This window comes from Cervus canadensis, chromosome 22 (genome assembly GCF_019320065.1).
Source record: "Cervus canadensis isolate Bull #8, Minnesota chromosome 22, ASM1932006v1, whole genome shotgun sequence".
Lineage (NCBI taxonomy): Eukaryota > Metazoa > Chordata > Mammalia > Artiodactyla > Cervidae > Cervus > Cervus canadensis.
In genome coordinates, this window is record NC_057407.1 from 9,769,337 (window position 1) to 9,787,298 (window position 17,962).

The following is a 17,962-nucleotide window of genomic DNA, read 5'->3' on the forward strand; positions in this document are numbered from 1 at the left end:
ATCCTAACTGCCTGGGGCCCAGTAACACACACATCTTAATGCAGAAAAGTCTTTGGTGGCAAAACACTCTGCCTATCAGTGCCCAGATGGTCTGCTTGGTTTTTAATTTTCCCCAAAACACCATTGCAGCCTAGGGACCCACCTGACTGGGAACTCCACGACTGTATCAAGCTTATCCCTCCAGTATCTATTGTAGGAGAAACGTTTGAGATGGACCACCAGGATCTTCGGCAAGGACCACAGGTCAAACTTCTTTGTGGCCTGTTGGTGCTTCTTACAGTTGGGACAGTACCTGAAAAGAAAAACCTCTGCTGAAGTGGGGAGGCAAGGAGCCAGGGCCACCTGGGCAGGCAAGCATGGAGGCAACCCCGTCAACATCCTTTCTTGCAACCAGCAGACTGCTTCAGGGCAGCGAGGTCTCTAACCCACCTTCCCACAGACGGTGATGGCCTTCTGAGGCTGGAAAGCACAATTCACACAAAAACATCCGTGTTTTTCTGTCAGCCATGTAGAAAAGTGACAGATCCAAATACAAAAGGTTTGTGTCACGTAGATGGCCACAGCAATCTCAGAGCCCCAGGGTGCCTGGGTGCCCCTGCCCAGAGTGGGGAGCTGCCTACCAGGGGTCATGCTCCCCAAGGGTCTCCATGGTAGTGAAGAGCTCGATGCAGTCCCTCAGGGCCACCGCCGTCTTCTTTTTCTTCTGAGGTTGCAACATGCTGACATGCTTCTCGTACGTCTGTGAGGAACAAAGTGCTGAGTTGGCTGAGGAAACAAAACCTCACCAGACTGAGCGAGCCACCACCTCATGACCTCATGAGCTCTCGTGCCTGGAATAGAATGTACTTTCTGGAGCTTCTGAGCATTTAATAATAAACTCTTTCGGTGCTTTTCATTCTCAGTCTAAAAGATTAGCTGTGAGGCCAGCTGTGGAACTGGTGAGAGACCTCCCCAGAGCAGAAACCAGCACATCCCCTGACCAAGAGTCCCGAGTGACCTACCTCAGATTCCTGCTCGTTGTAGTAACGGCTCCGGGTCTCACTGTCCCAGTCGATGGCTAGCGTGGACCGAGCTGTGGAGGAGGACCAAAGTGTCACTCACTACTGACCGGTCAGCAACAGGAGAGGCTCCACAGGCGACAGGAGGGAGGAGGAGCACGCTCAGACTGTGTTCTAACACCTGCCCACCCATCAGCAGCCACCACGGAGAGCAGCGCTCTGCCTGGAGCCAGCCAACTCGGAACCCCTGGGCCCTAGATCCTCTGGCAAAGACTTCCTCCACATACACTCTAAAGGCTGAGGATACGCTCTAGACTCATGGAACAACAGAATTCTGAAAGGATGCAGGTTGAGATGGAACAACAGTGACTAGGTTTCTCCTCTCTTCTTAAACCACAAGAAAACCTAACAAGACAAATGACACAACTGTTTTGTTTCCAGACAGTGAATATCAGCCAGAGCAGGAGTGAGATCCCTGAGAGAAGGCAGAAAATAAGGTGATGCCCACATGGCCCTAGCTTACTGCCTGGAGGCATTTTCCAGGCCATAGCATAGCAGGGGAGGAGGGAGATTTGATTCCTGGGTTGGGAAGATCCACTGGAGAAGGGATAGACTACCCACTCCAGTATTCTTGGCCTTCCCTAGTGGCTCAGCTGGTAAAGAATCGGCCTGCATTGTGGGAGACCTGGGTTCGATCCTTGGATTGGGAAGATTCCCTAGAGAAGGGAACAGCTACCCACTCCAGTATTCTGGCCTGGAAAATTCCATGGACTGTGTGGAATGACTGAGTGACTTTCATTTCACACTAAAGAGAAGAAGCTGCCCAGACACCATGGAGCTACAGAAAGACTGACAGATATAGAGATCCAAAGAGATCTCAATAAAGCTGTTTCAAAAAGTCAGTATTTTAAATTTTTTTTTTTTTTTTTAAGGGAAGAAAGCAAGGTAGCTAGCTGGAGGACATGTAGCAAATCTCTTCTGTAAGGAAGGAAGTTAAAGACACGAGATGCCTTTGCAGCTCCCTTCCTGACCCTGGGTAGGCACCTTCATCATCCACATGCACTTTCAACACACAACACACACTCCATGTGGATGTCCCTTCTTGCCTATAGATCCCAATCATAGGCTCCAGGTAACAGCCTGTGAAATCCATGAGCATCCTCCAGATGGGCCACATTTCAGGAGTATTCTCATGGAACAAAAGAAATCTGCATTTATTCTCCTATGTCCGGGGAAATGCTGCCACCTAAGGAGGGTCATGAGAAGTGTTACCACTGGAAGCAAAGGTCCTGAAGGGTGGTGGGACTGAAGGGACAGCGTGCTTCATTCTGAAGTCATCAAGGACTGAAAAGAAAAGCCTGACAAGAAGGCCAAGGAAGGGGTGGCAGGAAGGGTTAGAGCCAGGTCCTTTCTCTGAAACAGTCTTTGGGGAGCTGCCAGCCAAGGATCACTCAAGTCTGTCCCTGGGGTCACATGATGACACTATAGAAGCCCAATGTGGTAAGTGCTGAGTACAAAGGATTTTCCAAGAGACCCTAAGTCCCCCAAAGCCAAGTTTGCAAAGTCAGAGAAGGTGCTTACAGTTGAGTTTCAGTAGTTTCCCATCAGTGGCAAGGGAATTTATGTCGGCTGTGCCATAGGAGTTCACAAGGCTGAAGGTGAAAAGCCTTCTGGGGCGAGGCCGGCCTTTGCTCTTCTTTTGGGTGGCCTCGCTGTGGTCACTTCCTGGCTCATCGTCCCCACTGCCCTCCGTTTCTGAGAGCTGCTCTCTGCCTTCTTCCTGATGCTCCATTTCTTCTTCATCTTCAACTAGCACACAAAGGAGGGGGGAAAAAATGTGTACGGAATTTGCCACTATTTTTAACTGAAATAGTCAAAGAGCTGAAATTTTTACTTCATGCCTAACTGTGGTGCTTCCTTCCAGGTTCTGTCCTGTTCACACTTCTCTGCATTTACAAGGCACTTAAATTCACATGTGACCCTCTTCACAACCTGGTCAGCAGGCAAGAGGGCACTGCTATTCCACGAGGAGGTCGCAGGGGCCCAGAGAGGTTCAAGGGATCAGGTGAAGATACAAAATTGAGTCCGCAATCCTGCCAGTCCTAAATTTGGGCCCCTTACCACTTGGTTACTTTACTGGGCTTCATCTGACATAGTCTGACTCTTCAACCTGATCACTAGGCTGACGGAGAGAAAAGGACCAAATATTCATTTATTTTTTTGGCCACACAGCATGTGGGATCTTAGTTCCCTGATCAGGGATCGAATCTTTGCCCTGTGGAGTGGAAGCACAGAGTCTAACCACTGGACCACCAAAGAAGTCCCCAAAAGACCAAAATTAAACACATATTCAATATTCAGGAAGACAGGCTGGTAAGAAACAATTTAAATGCAAATTTTTAAACATGATAAAGAACACAAACATTAAGTGAAAATCTTCAGTTCCTCCACAAGGAACCTGATGACTCTCTCCTCAACAAGCATTTCCTGAATGTCTTTCAGGTGTAGGTGCCATGACAGGTCCCAGTCACAGGGCATACAGGATCCTCCCTCCTTTTTCCTCTTTATTCCTTTGGAATTGCCAAGTTTCAGGAGTTTTAAAAGGGGGAATTCCCTGGCACTTCAGTGGTTAGGACACAGTATTTTCACTGCTGTGGATCGGGGTTGAATTCCTCATCAGGGAAGTAAGATCCTGTAAGCCAAGTGGCACTGCACAGCTCTCCCCCACCAAAAACGAGAGAGAGAGAGAGAATTAAAAGAAAAGAGAGAGAGACAGAGCTTTAAGAGGCATTGTACAGACATATACTGATGAGTACATTTCCCAGAGAACTGGTTGGTACATATGGCTGCAATAAGAAGATTCATGATCATATTTTTTGCTGTTGGGCAGCCAAAGGGGAAAGCTAAGGTATCAGGTAGATCATTTCAACAAAGATGGGGACAACTCCAAAAGGTGATGTACAAGTAACAGGGGAAGAAAAGATTCAAAATAAGAAGTTTATATACTCAAGGAAATAGTGGTAAAAATGGAAACTGACAAGAGGAGGTCAGATGTATATTGTCCATAAAAATTCACTTTCAAGGACAGTGTGTCTTGGGAGTGTTCATGAGGAAGGAAAAGTCGGGCCCAGGATAATGCAGCACAGTTCCCTGCCAGGCCCCAGGAACAGCAGAGCCATGGATGAGGGTGTGACATGGGTCCCCATGAACAGCGCTCTGAAATAGCCAGTGTGCACGAGACTGCCAGTCACAGCTCTCACAGAGATTCCTTCCCTAACCAGCTCACTTCACTCCTGGAGCAGTGGCACTGTGCCATTTACACTCAGCCCTGCCAGGGACACTCAGAAACTCAGCAGGGGACAGCCACCATGGACCTAACAAGCAGCCATGACAGTAAAGAAGTCAGAATTATTTCAACATTAAACAGAGTTTGAAGCCTACGCACCAAGACTCACTGCTGGGATTTGAAAGAAGGCAGTAATTCTTCCTAATTAGGAGAGTTGACAGATGGAATGTCTAAGAAACTAGGCTAAGTGTGTAACAACAGCAAATACTTACATGGTGCTATTATTAACTGAGCATCTAGTATGTGCCAGATACTCTAACCATACTACCTCATTAAATTGTAACTTCAACTCTGTGAAGCTGTTGTCATCATCCCATTTTGCAGATGGATAAACCAAGATTCAAAGGAATAAAGTGACTTTTCCAAGTCTACCCCACACCTCAAGCTGGGAGTCACAGTGTCGCAACTTCCAGAGCACCAAGAACCTACAAGTCACTGCAGGTCTGCTAAGAGAATACCACTACCCTCCAACATCTCTGCTTGTGGGACCTCTGCAAAAAATACGCTCCTGTTCGTCCCTTGTGGGATGAGAACATAATATTCTGGGCAAGAATAGGAGTACGATTATAATAAACACATAAACCACCAGGACAATTTGGAACATCCTGCCAGGACTGAGTCTATGGTTGTTACTTTTTTAATGTCAATTTCTCACTTTCCCGGACCGTGCATGTCGTGCAGAAATGTGGGCATTTGCAACTGAGAATTTATATATTCAGCTCTTCGCAAAGCATAGGAATTGGAGGACATTTCCAGTTTTATAGGAATAAAGCCACGGAATCAGTCAACTAAGTCCCCAAAAGCAGGATGACAGCCACAATGCAGGTCAGACACAGCTTACTGTTCAGACGAGCTTGTGAGCACAAGGCCACAGGAGGATGGCAGCGAGGGCTCTGGGTTTCCTACAGTATGGTTACCCTACCGCTAATCCAGCTATGGCTCTTCACTCTCACAGCAGGAGCTGTCCAGAGCTGGCCACCACGCATGGCTTCCTGGGTAGAAAGAAACACCCAAGAGGGCCTGTCTCTGCCTTCTGACAGGCTGGGCAGGACACCTGGGGCAGCGGCCGCAGCACGGTGATGGGCGGAAGGGCCAGATAACAGCTCCGCAGACAGAGCCGGGCTGCAAAGGCAGCCAAGTGTGTACTCAGCAATCCCAACAGAGCAGAAGCAGATCCCGGCTCTGCTTCGTGACCACGGGCAAGTCACTCGGTCCTATTAATGCTTATTGTCTCTCTGAGGTGAGACCCAGCTTCCATGTCTAAATTCCACGAGGTGTCAAAGGTAGACGATGGGCTCTGGCAGAGCAAAACGGTGCAGACACAGCTTCAGGTCTGCTCTCTAGACTCAGCCCCCAACACCCCCTCCCCCCGCCTGCCCAGAGCCTCCCTCTCCCAAGTGTACAACACCTTCAGAAGAGGGAAGTCAGAAGGGGTCAGTCACAGCCCCACACCGAGGCGAGCGCTCACCTTCACAGCCGCTCCTGGAGCCATTGCAGGGCCCCAGCTCCAAGGGCGAGCTGCCTGACTCATCAGGCAAAGGCTGTTTTATATAGCGGCTTGAAAAGAAGAAAGAAATCGTTTATTAGTTGCAACCGTTTACTATTTTTCTCCTCTCCTCAGCTAGAAGTTGTGCCTGTATATTTGGGAATTATATATTCCTATATATTATATATTCAACTATTCACAAAGCAATTTATGTAAATAAAAGGGCCTTAAAAATCATGGGATGGCTTAACACTTCAAGAAATTGAGAGGAACCCAAGAGATAAGATGTCTAACTACCAGGTCACTGAAGACTCTCAGAAAGTCTGTTCCTGATCTTTGATGACTGTTGCATGGCACCCTCATATAAAAAAAACATTTCCCAGTAATGTTAATGAGCAACTTCAGAATGATAGTGGAGTACTTCAGAAATTGTACTCAAATACAAAATACCATCAAAACACCAGACTTTCTCAAGCAGGTGACTGACAAGTGTGAAGACATGATTCCAGGGACCAGAGGAGGATGAGGTGCTCGGGGTCACGGTGCTTCAGGTGTGCCCATGGCCTGTCCCAGCAGCACCTGACCCAGCCCTCCCAAGGGCCAGCACGACTGTGTTTCTGAGAGAAGGGAGCACAGTGGGGCCACACTGGCACTCTGCAAGGGGCAGTCACTGCTACTACTGGACCTCTCTTATTTTAGATAACCAGCAAATGGCATTCCCCCCACCAACCTGATACGCTCACAAACCGCCTGGTACAAAGACTCGAGGGTGAGCTTGTGCTTGGGGACAGAAACCAGCAGTGGTTGCCCGTACAGCACTGCCCCGGTAGAAGTGCTCGATGGCCTAGATTTCCTCTCCCTGAAGTACACGGGGAGCGTGACACACTCGGAGCCGTCTGGGGAGGTGCTGCAGACTTCGTACCTGTGTCAATCACACAAGAGAGCACCTTTAGTGGCAAGTCCTGGAGAGCGATGGAGATCTGAGCTGCAGCTACCTGGTGGCCAGGACTAGGGTTATTAGGACAGAGCGTTCTCCAATACAAAAGGTGAATAAGGCATTTCCAAGAGGATGCTAGAGGCTGGGTCAGGAATTTCAAAAGAGGGTCACTGTCTGTCAACACAATGTGAACCTATACCACCGAGGCCCTGGGGCTAACATGATCCTCCTTCCCCCAACCATGGCCTTAAAGTCTGTGCTCCTTCAAATGGGACTCAACACAGACTGCAGCTGGCATCCAGACCATCACTTCAGACACAAAGGCACATGGGGGGCCCAGCCACCAAGTTCATCTTCTGTCACCCACCAAGGAGCTCAATTTTTAGAAAAAGGCACTCTTAGCACCCTGCCCTTTGGTCAAACCAAATACTGTACAAGGATGTACATATATCTAGAATATAAAGCCAGAGACTCTTCATTTCAAATGAGAAAGCAAATTTATAAATCTGTTTGCCATCTTTGTTCAAAAACACTCAAGTAAAAGACTCAGATTTAATTTTTTCAAAAATCAAGATAACCAACGAAACTGCTAAAGACAAACCAATGATTTTGAAAAATGTGTCTTACTTAGCGAATACATGGGAGATTTATAGATGTTTTATCCTGGAACAGATGTTACCAAAATTGCTGGCAACCGACTGTAGTCTTTCCCTCTTCCTATAGGGGGAGACACAAACTTACTGATTCAATTCTCGAAAACTAAACACACACACATACAACCCTCCCCAGATGCCTGACAAACAGTCCTGACTGCAGAATGTGCAGGAGTTCAAAGAAAAACTCACAAAAACGGCTAAGATGTGCTCTAAGGTAAGAACCCTGGGGTCCAGCATAAAAGTCAAGAATGAAGCCTTGAACTGGGAGGCTGGCTCGGGATCCAGTCCACCTTGCCACTCGCTGGCTGATGGGACCAGGCCAAGCACCTAAACCTCTAAGTCTGTTTATCCAGGGACGATGGGATCTATCACCTACCGTACAGTGTGGAGGTAGTAACTAAGTAACTTAGTCTCACAGTACCTCACATGCTCATGAAGTATTAAGTGCTCGAACTGTGTTTTCCTAAGACCATTATCAACTTATCATAACAATTTGCTTTCATAATGACTGGCCCTCAAGCCCTCGGAAAAATCCTCTGTGGGTGGTTCGCCAATCTTTCTACAAGGTGATGCCCCAGTTTTCAAGTCTAGCTATGTTCAAACATTAGTCTCTGGAGTTGAGGGGACTGTGTTGAGGACTTGGGGTCACAAGTGGACAGTCCCAGCTCTGTGGCCCAGTGCAAGCGCTGGCACCCTCTATCTGTAAAGTAAGGGAAGGTGGCTGGGAGTAGGGCAGCAGCCTGTGCTCCTGTGTGAACGGAATTAGAATCTTGGGTGTGGTTAAGAATGCTTCCTTTTAGAGTGACCAGAAGTTACAGGCCCCAAAAACATAAAGGGAAGGAAATGCCTCCCTTGTGGACTGCATTCCTCAGCCAAAACCAAAAACCAAAACCAAACCCAAACCCTGAAAACCACTCTCAGCAGAGAGAAATTTCTGAGTGAGAGGGACTGAGGAATATGGAGCGTGGGTGTGGTCCACATGCAAACTGCTCTGACAAGCGGCTGCTGGGGGGCGCAGGCAAGCTTACACTCCAGCCCGCCCCACCTGGAAGAGGGACACACACACACAGTCACACTGAGCAGAGGCAAGAGGACTTGGGAGGGGCTGAGGAGACGGGCTGCAGTTGGAGTGCACTGTCCCCAACAGGATGAGAAAATCCCATCTGGGAGCTTGCAAATGTTAGAGCTGAAAAAGGCCACTTAATCGACTTTCCCTGATATTCTGAGATGGAACCAATGTGAGGAACCACTGCCCACGGCTTGGAGAAAGGAAACCCCCTTCCTGTATTGTGTCCCTTCTCCTGTCTTCCCATGACCCCTCACAAAGCTGTAACTCTTCTTGAGAAAAGCATTTCTGATAGCAGGATCATCTGCAGGACCACTGAACAGGCCTTCTTAACAAGGAGCAACTGTTGGCGAGAGCCTTGCCCACACCGAGAAGAGGTATCTGGAATGCCTAGCTCTGAAGTGCCCATAGGCACTTAGCACTGGTGGCTGCCCACAATTCCCTGAATGTCCATCTCATGTGCCCAGGGGTCAAGGCAAATCCACAAGCTGCCAGATCTTCACCAACTAGGCAAAGCCTCTGGAATGTTTCCGCTGACCTCATAGCAGAAACCCCTGAGTACTCACACAAAAATGTCATCCCGAGGCATGATGTGGTTTAAACCTTCATCCATTTGGAAAATCTTGTGGAACCGGTGATTATACACATCTGTGACCACCATCTAAGAATCAACAGGAATAGGAAAAAAAAAAAAAAAAGAATCAACAGGAATAGGGTACTTAATACTCAGGTACAAATGAAAAACAATGTGCTGCTGGGGTGCTGCTTCCAGAGAGATTACAATACGACCAGGCCCAGAGCTCAGGGGTCAAGGTCTAATGGAGAGCAGCAAGCTGTCGCCAGCAGAAAAGATGCCAGTAACATCTGTCCCAAGGTTTATGACGGGATCTGCCCTCCAGTGGTGGGAATGGTGGGAAGTGGGTGCGGACCAGACACCAGCTGTCATCCAGAGCGCTGTGAGGAGTTCCCTGGGGCTGGAGGTCCCCAAGCCATCCTCACACATAATGAAAAAGAGCAACCCCAACCACCAAGACCTACAACCTGACACCAGCAGGAGGTGCAAGGGGAGTGGGGAGAAGAGCACTGACCAGGGCTGGGACAGGGGAGGGGTCGGGGGTCTCCAGGAGGAGGGGTCCTCATGCATGGACAGGTCTTCACTCTCCCCACCTCCACAAGGGGCCAGGCTCAGCAGAAGGGCCAGCATGAGCAACTGTTTTAAAATAAAGATATCTAGCAAGTCGCTTCACAGACTTGCAGAGTTTGGGACAGGAAAGAACATGACGTTTCTCACGTTACAGACGAGGTCAAGGTCGGGGAGGCGAGGTGACAGCAGAGCCCCACTCCTGGCCCTCTGACCACAGCCAGGTGTCCTCCACGATGGAAAGGCTGTTCCAGGGGCCAGAAGGGACAGTCTCAGCCACACTGAGCATAGTGAATGGGGACCAGGATGTCAGAGGCTTCCAGATATAATCACATGTGCTGGCCCATAAGAACCACCCTCTAAAAGTGACTAAAAGGTTGAAAAGTAACTCCAAAGGACTATGAAGTGTCCCCAACAGGCAGAGAGCCACAAAACACCCTGCCTTACGTTTTCTGCAGCAATGCCAGACAGTCTGGAGAGGGCCTCGCACAGGTCGGACACGGCCCCCATCAGTGGCACAACCACGCGGTACTGCAGAGGAGAGAGAGGAGGGGTGACGAGGGTGCTCTGGAGAGGGGCGGGGAGATGAGCTGGAGAGGGGCAGGGAGATGAGCTGGGAGGAGCAGGCACCACGGAGGGTGGAGGTGCCCGTGGTGAGGACAGGGCCAGATGAGCTGCCAGCAGAGCGAACGGGCAAGTCTTTGGCCTCAATGTCTGTCTCTCTCTTCAGGCAGCACCACATAGAAGCTGGGCCATGTCTTTCTCTCCTACACATGAGCTTCATTTTTTTTCTTAACTTTTTGGAGATGTTCACTACTACTTCCTTTTAAAAAATGTTAAAATTCTACAAATTGCCAACCAGTCCTTGTCATCTTTCTTTAGAGACAAAAGAAAATAAGACTAGAAGCAGCATGCAGTGAGCTCTCAGCTGGGCTGAACACCTTTCCATCTAGACTTTTGCTCTGGCCAGGCTCTCCCAGTTGATTTAGGGGTGAACATGACCAAGGAAAGTACTGTTTCTAGTTCCCTAACGTTCAGATTTAAATATCTTGTAGCAGATCAGCCAGGTTCCTTTAGACAAATGAATGGAGAATGGGGGAAAAGGTGATGGCAGAGCCCAGAGGACCTCCCCAATACACATTAAAAAAAAAAAATCTTCATTCATTTGGCTGTCTCAGGCCTTAGTTGCAGCACACAGACTCTCTAGTTGTGGTGCTTGAGCTTAGTGGCCCTGTGGTATCTGAGGTCCCAGTTCCCCAACCAGGGATTGAACCTGGGAACCACACTGGAAGGCGGACTCTTAACCACTGGATTACCACCCAGAAGTCCCCATGATGTGCTGGAATGCCATGGGATTACACAGAGGTCTGACGGAGGACACGGGCACACGCTCAAGGCAAGCACCAAGGGGTATGAGAGGCAGCTGATGGAGCTCCTGTCCTAACAGATGGAAGCAGCCCCACTCTGGGTCTGCAGGCCTCTCACAACAAGGGATACGTGAGGGTGCTGACTCTCTTACCTGGGTAGGCCTGCAGCGAGGGTCAGCAGGAACTAGGAAGATCTCCATAACTCGGTCTTTCTTCAAGGGCAGTGGGAGAGTTAGATAGCAAAATGGGTCAAAGGTCACAGAAACTTTAGCACATTCTGGGCAAACCAATGTAGATTTAAAGAGGCCATGGAACGTGTCCACGATCACAGAGTCATTCCTCAACCTATGATTCTCCCAGGCTTCCTTTGCCACCACCTGGAAAAAAGGAAAAGGGATAAATAAAACATTCTCAGCATCTCCCAGTTCTTAACCTCTGCATCCAGAATGATTCACGGCAAGATCTGAGATGGCTGTAAGGCAGTCTGTGTGGCCAAGTCCTGGGTCCAGGCCAGCGAGGGCCAGGACTGCTCTTGGCACACCAGACTCACTCCACATGCCAGCCCAGTCCCACATGTAACAAAGTGCGAACTCAGGATCTGTGGGACACAGATGATGCATGGACCTGACCGGGGGCGGGGGGCGGGGGGGGGGCGGGACTGTAGCCTGTAGCGCTTCCAACAATTCAAAGTCCCTTCAGGGACTTCCCTGGTGGTCCTGGAGTTAAGACTTAGCCTTCCAAAGCAGGTGAGTTGTGGGTTCAATCCCTGGTCAGGGGGCTAAGATGCCACATGGCTCTTGGACAAAAAAGAAAAACCCAAAACAGAGGCAACAAATTCAATAAGAACTTTTAAAAAATCATTCACATTAAAAAAAAAAAACACCACTTGAATTAAAAAAAAAAAAAAAAAAAAAGCTGCTTCATGAGCTAGCTCATGGTTTTTCCTTTAAGATCTGAATGCTACTTTAAAATATTCACATTGAGGGGACTTCCCTTGTGGCCCAGTGGTTAAGACTGCACATTTCCATTTCAGGGGGGTACAGCCTTAAGCCCCGGTTGCGGAACTAAGATCCCACAGGCTGCACAGTGCAGCCAAAATTTAAACAAATAAATACATTAAATAAAAACTGAAAGCATTCATATTGATCATCCCAACGTGATAGGATAACTTAAATACTAAATTCCTTCTTTAGAGAGCTGAAAATCAAGGCAAAAAAAAAAAAAAGTGCCCTAAACAATATTAATAACAAACTATTTTAACAATCATAGATGGATTTTCATCAGAGGAATAATAATCCCAAACGTCCACACTGCAGGCACTTGACAGTTTGCAGGCGCTTCCCTGGTGGCTCAGATGGTCTGGTATACTAATAAGGAGCATCAGAGGTAACCAGAGTTAGCCCCTCTGTAACTGCAACACATTTCTCTATGAGACTGCATGTCCACATCACCAACAACAGTGAGAGAAAACCAGGGCCCTGCCACCAATACTCCGAGACCAGAAGAAGGCCCCTGGAGGTGGCTTCTGTGGAATACTTTTGTCCAAAAGTCTCCAGTATCATACCGCATCTGGCCGCCCATTGGCATCCTTCAGCTCTAGGTAGGGTTTTTTCTTCACACGGTTCAGATCTTCATGCAATCCATCTAGAAGAAAGGCTAAGAGCTCCTGAGAGTCTTGTTGTTGGTAGCCAGAAAACTGAGGGGCAAAGCGTCCCACCTGAGTCTACAATAAAAGCAACCACATTAGAAGGTTTTCAGTTATAAAGAACCAGTGAAGTCAGATGGGAAACTGTCATCAGAAACAGCTTTGCACAGTCACCTAGGACCAGATGGGAGAAGACCCTTGGTCCAGTAGTCCCATTAACTTCGCAAGGGCCTAAAGGCAGGTAGTTCTCACCAGAGACAACAGGGCTGAGATCCGAAATTCAGGATAACTACAGATTAAGAACCTGCGCCACCACCCTACAAGCAGAGTGAACAGTGACTCCCTAACTACATCTCCTAAGTACAGACACAAATCCCTCTCCAACCACCTCCTTTGGTTCAGTCTCCCTAAGGACTTCACAAATGGCACCTGCATCAGCCAGAAGACCCCTCCTGCACATAAGAGCCCTCCTAAGGGATCGGGAGCTTGGAATGGACATGTACACACCGCTGTATTTACAATGGAAAACAGACCAGGATGTACTGTGAGCACAGGTACCAGGTTCCACGTCCTGTGGCAGCCTGGACGGGAAGGGAGTCTGGGGGAGAAGGGATACGTATACAGGTATGGCTAAGTCCCTTTGCTGTCCACCTGAAACTATCACCATATTTTGTTAATCAGCTATACTCCAATACAAAATAAAAAGTTTAATTTAAAAAAGAGAGAGCGCGCGAGCCCTCCTAGCCATAAATGTCTGCCTTGTATTGCTCTACGTCACTGATTCTCAGAATGCAGTGCCCAACCAGTGGCATCAGCAATATCTGAGAGCTTGACAGAAATGCAGCCCAGACCTATGGAAACAGAAACTCTGGGAACAGTCATTACATGTATTGCCCAGGGATTAATGTGACCAAGAGGATGGAAAGAATTTGTTTTCAATTTTAATAAACAATATAAGGTTTTAATTTTCTCCTTGAGCTTAGGTGCTATTTTTTTCCCTCTGTGAATCAGATGCTTCATTAAGTCTCCTTGAACCAAATAGGATTCCCAGATTTCACCACGTGGAGGCAAGTCACTTCTCCCTCGGCGGGAACAAACATTCAGAGCAAAAGGAAGAACTGTTCCAAGTGCCCACTGCAGTTCACCCACCTCCCCATCTTCCTAACTGACGGATCCAAGTGAGAACTGCCCCTCACACCACCTTCCAAGACTGTCAACCCAATTCCTGACTTAAGGGGCTCAACTGAAACCACAGTTGGTGTAAGTTCCAGGCTCAGAGAACCTGGAAGAGTCTACGGCCATACCACCCTGAACGCGCCCGATCTCGTCTGATCTCGGAAGCTAAGCAGGGTCGGGTCTGGTTAGTACTTGGATGGGAGAGAACCTGGAAGAACCCCTCAGATAATACTGGATATTAGGTTGAATTTTTATGGTCTGGCTTACGGTACCAGCCATTTAGAGTGGCTCAGCTTGTAAAGAATCCGCCTGCAATGTGGGAGACCTGGGTTCAATCTCTGGGTTGGGAAGATCCCCTAGAGAAGGGAACAGTTACCCACTCACAGTATTCTGGCCTGGAGAATTCCATGGACTGTATAGACCATGGGGTCGCAAAGAGTTGGACATTACTGAGTGACTTTCACTTTCTTCACTGTAGAATATGGCATTCTGAGCAAGCAGCTTACAATACAAATGATATCTGAAGAACCCTCATCCCAGAGGTGAGGGTTAAGTCACTTAAGTATGTGCTAAACGACTGAACAGAAAAGAAGGATCTGACCATGCAGTCTCAGAGCCCATCTTAATGCCAAAGTGCAAGTAAGGGAATACTTCATTACAACATTAAATCACCCTCCACAAAATAGGAAAAAGGAAAGACACATATCAACCTACTTTGAACATGCGAGGTGCTACGTGAGCATCCCTGCCAGACCACATCTGCTTAATGAGCTCTGCATAGGCCTCTGCAATTTCCCCTTTCATTCCCAAGGGGTTGTCCCTGTTGATTTCGGCTTCGTATTCATCTTTGAGAAAGTAGTCGGTCAATGGTGCTGTGTTGCTTAAGCACTGAAAAGAGAAATGATCACAGCTCACACGCCTTCTGAAAAGCACTCAAACACAGGAAAAACCCAGTTCTAAATGAACAGTGAAGATCACTCCAACAAAATGAAGGTCACTCCCTTCTGATTCTCTGGAGGGCTCACAACAGGAAGGCACAGTCTCTCAAAGGCCAAGGCTGGTGGCCCCATAGTGATAAACCTTCCAGGAACACTGTCTTGAGACAAGCTCACAGACTAAGAACCGTCTCTGAGACAAGCTGAGGGCAGAGGCCATTGAGCCCAAGTGCCGGATCACACAGTTTACTCCTTCATTCTGTCACTATATTTAAAGACATTGCTTAATTTTTCAGGTGTTTAAACCAGTCTGGTTTTCCTAGCACAAACCCCACCCTCTTGTTATGTGTTACTTTCACTTAGACCTCACTGATTTTGATCTGCTAAAATTTTATCTACATTACTTGCATCTATAGTTGTGAGATATGGTAATCTGTATCCTTTCCCTATAATATACTGTAACTGTAAGGAGAATTACTTTCAAGTGAAGTCTTTGAGTCTGAGCAAATTAACAAACTGAGGGTCATCTTTAGGGACCCCCAAACCTGCAGTGGTGTCAGAAATGAAGACAGTTATTAGGGACTGTGCCCTCTTAACTTTGTAGCTGGACTCTTAACTCCAGCCCATGACCCCAACAGTCCCATTACACAGTATGTGCCCAATAAATATTTGGTGGATGAATAAATGAGGTTTCAATGGGCGTAAGCTGAGACAGCTCACTGGTGAAGATGGTCAGCCTCAGGCGAGAATATAGTGGCATGGTACCAGCTGCTCTGAGATTTCATCCCATTAGAGACCAACCAGGCATGTATTCCAGCACTTTTTGAGATCATTCTCTAAGGGTCAACAAAACTCAAAATATTTTCACTATAAAACCAAACCAAACTGAGAAAACATTTTGAAGCCAGGAACACTGATGAGGCCATTCTGTACCACCCAGTGGCTATGCACTGGCAGAGATTCCTGAAGTACTAACCACGGGTCGTTAGGGACCCTGGAGAGTATCCTCCCAACATTGCAGAGGCCACTAGCAACCCCAGCCTCAAGTACTGTGGAGACACGGTGTTAACTGAGATGGCAGCTCTGCCCCCTACCTGCAAAGCGGAGTTCATGAAGCAGGTGTTCCCCAGGTTTCCTAGTCCGCAGAGCCCAGGTTGGACGTGAGTCAATGGGGACTCCTGACAATTATACGAAGCAGAGAAGCCAGATCCACTGGAAAACACAACCCACACCAGCAATCAAGTGAGTGCTGCTCACATGCCCTCAAGATGCCTCTTGGGGCTTCACCTGGGCCTCTAGAATTCTCACTTGATAATGATCCCATGATGTAAGTTCTCTTTACTCCCCTCCCCAGCCCTCCAGCTCCCCCAACCCCCGCCTTGACGTGACATGATAATAGGTGGTAAGCACATCCTTAAGGGGAAGAGATGCTGTTTGAATCTTCTGCTCTCTAGCTTTAATATGGAGAAAGAAATGGCAGCCCACTCCAGTATTCTTGCTTTGGAAATCCCATGGACAGGGGAGCCTAGTGGGCTATAGTCCATGGGGTCGCAAAGGCTTCGGCAAATGCTAACTCTATATCCCTCCAGAGGGCTAAATGCCAGGTGACTTCGGGAAAGAGCACTGTGGTTACCAAGACGGAAGCTTGCACCTGCCACCACCCACCCGGTCACGCGTGGTCTTGGCTGTGCCTGAGTGCACATGCACTCTCTCTCGCCTCACCTTCCTCTACCACTCTATCTGCGCTCTATGGCAGGTGCTCTGACACAGCTGGAAGAAGGATCACAGCCACACAGAGGAGAAGCAGGCAGTCCATGCCCCACACCCCCTGCAGCTGACAGTCACCCCCTGATAGCCATTCTGCCAGAAGGCCAGCCCATCCCTTCACAGACAAATGCAGTGATGGGAAAACACCAGCTGGTAGGAAGAAAAGCAACGTACACCAGAGCTAGGAAGCACGCTTTACGGGGGGGGGGGGGGGGATGAAATGGACAGAGAAGCCACAAGAGGCGGGTTCTCTTGCGGAGCCGAGTCCTGCATATGCTCAGGGCAGCAGCAGGGGAGCTGTCAGGGAGGGCCCGGGAAAGGAAGGAAAGTGAAAGGACCTGCTCTTACCCCCTGCTGACACCGGAGCTGTGCATCCCCGAGGCATTAGTGCCATCACCATTTGCAATGGGAGAGGCAGACACTGAGGAATAGGGACTTGCTGATGGTTTTGGAGAGGTAGTAAAATTTCTGCTAGGCGCAGTGCTTGATCTGGGAGAGAGAAGCAGAAACAATGCTACTGACTGTGCACAGAAGCAAGCCCTCTTTAAGACTTGCTTGAGAAGAAAGTGTCTTCTCAAGAAACACATGTTCCCCAAATTCAGTTATTTAAAATTAATTGCAAATAGCCCGTTTTCACGCTACTTCAAGGTAAATTTTTATTGAAGTGAGAGTAAAGAAATTAATTGGTCTTCCTGTCTCATTCATCCACATGGTCATACACTGAATCTTTCAGTGAGATAAACCACAAGGCTGACTTTCAGGGCATCCTGGTTTGATTGATAAATCATCAGCTGCCCTGAATTTTAAGAGTTACCAGTGAAAGACAAAGAAAAATGGTGGTAAGAGATGAATTATCTCAAAACACTAGACCCAAATTAAACAGATGGTTGTAAGTACACCAGAACATGAAAATGGCAATTTAGTGTCACAGTGCTATTCCAGGCAACTGCTTTTGTTTCCTGAAATTTACCAAAGTGAAAAACCTGTTTCAAACTTTTGTTTCAGTATTTTTCACAGTGTCTTATTTTAGATTTATTCCTAATTTCAGATTAATTAACCCAAGGGCTAATTGCCCCAAATCTTAAATTGACAACAATTTTATCAAGTTTTCTACCAAAATCCACATAAGACAGATAGGAGGAAATGAGTTGTCTGCAATGTTTCAAATACATACAATGGTGATTTTCCTTCCAGATTGGGAGTTATTTTTAGAATAGAGAAAATAATTAAGCTGTGGTGTCCCTGCAGAATGCCTAGCCTCATGGAATCTGATGTCAACCAGGGCTCCCTGTGAGAAGACAGTGGGGTGTGGCAATAAAGATGAGCGATCCTGTACCCACACTGTAGGCAGATGTCAGGGACTATCCAGGGGCCTCAATGGGTGTCAGGAACTGAGTTCTGCTTCACACTCTGAAGTCACAGCAAGGGAAAGGGAAAGAGGG

At 47.9% G+C, this 17,962-nt stretch overlaps 1 protein-coding gene across 4 annotated transcripts in view; it reads right to left on the reverse strand.

Moving 5' to 3' along the window:
- The window catches only part of USP4 (ubiquitin specific peptidase 4), a 40,526-nt gene that overhangs the window by 4,640 nt on the left and 17,924 nt on the right, over positions 1-17,962 (reverse strand). For 2 of the 4 annotated variants that reach the window (XM_043441918.1, XM_043441916.1), the window contains exons 7-19: positions 16,869-17,009; positions 15,848-15,965; positions 14,533-14,706; positions 12,562-12,720; positions 11,150-11,374; positions 10,078-10,161; positions 9,056-9,150; positions 6,561-6,752; positions 5,813-5,901; positions 2,580-2,807; positions 1,002-1,072; positions 621-739; positions 143-292 (exon numbers count right to left, since the gene is read on the reverse strand). In XM_043441918.1, coding sequence (XP_043297853.1) covers positions 143-292; positions 621-739; positions 1,002-1,072; positions 2,580-2,807; positions 5,813-5,901; positions 6,561-6,752; positions 9,056-9,150; positions 10,078-10,161; positions 11,150-11,374; positions 12,562-12,720; positions 14,533-14,706; positions 15,848-15,965; positions 16,869-17,009 — 1,845 coding nt within the window. Of the gene's footprint in view, positions 1-142; positions 293-620; positions 740-1,001; positions 1,073-2,579; positions 2,808-5,812; positions 5,902-6,560; positions 6,753-7,394; positions 7,485-9,055; positions 9,151-10,077; positions 10,162-11,149; positions 11,375-12,561; positions 12,721-14,532; positions 14,707-15,847; positions 15,966-16,868; positions 17,010-17,962 lie in introns of those variants that run through there. The other 2 variants (XM_043441917.1, XM_043441919.1) reach the window with 2 other exon arrangements.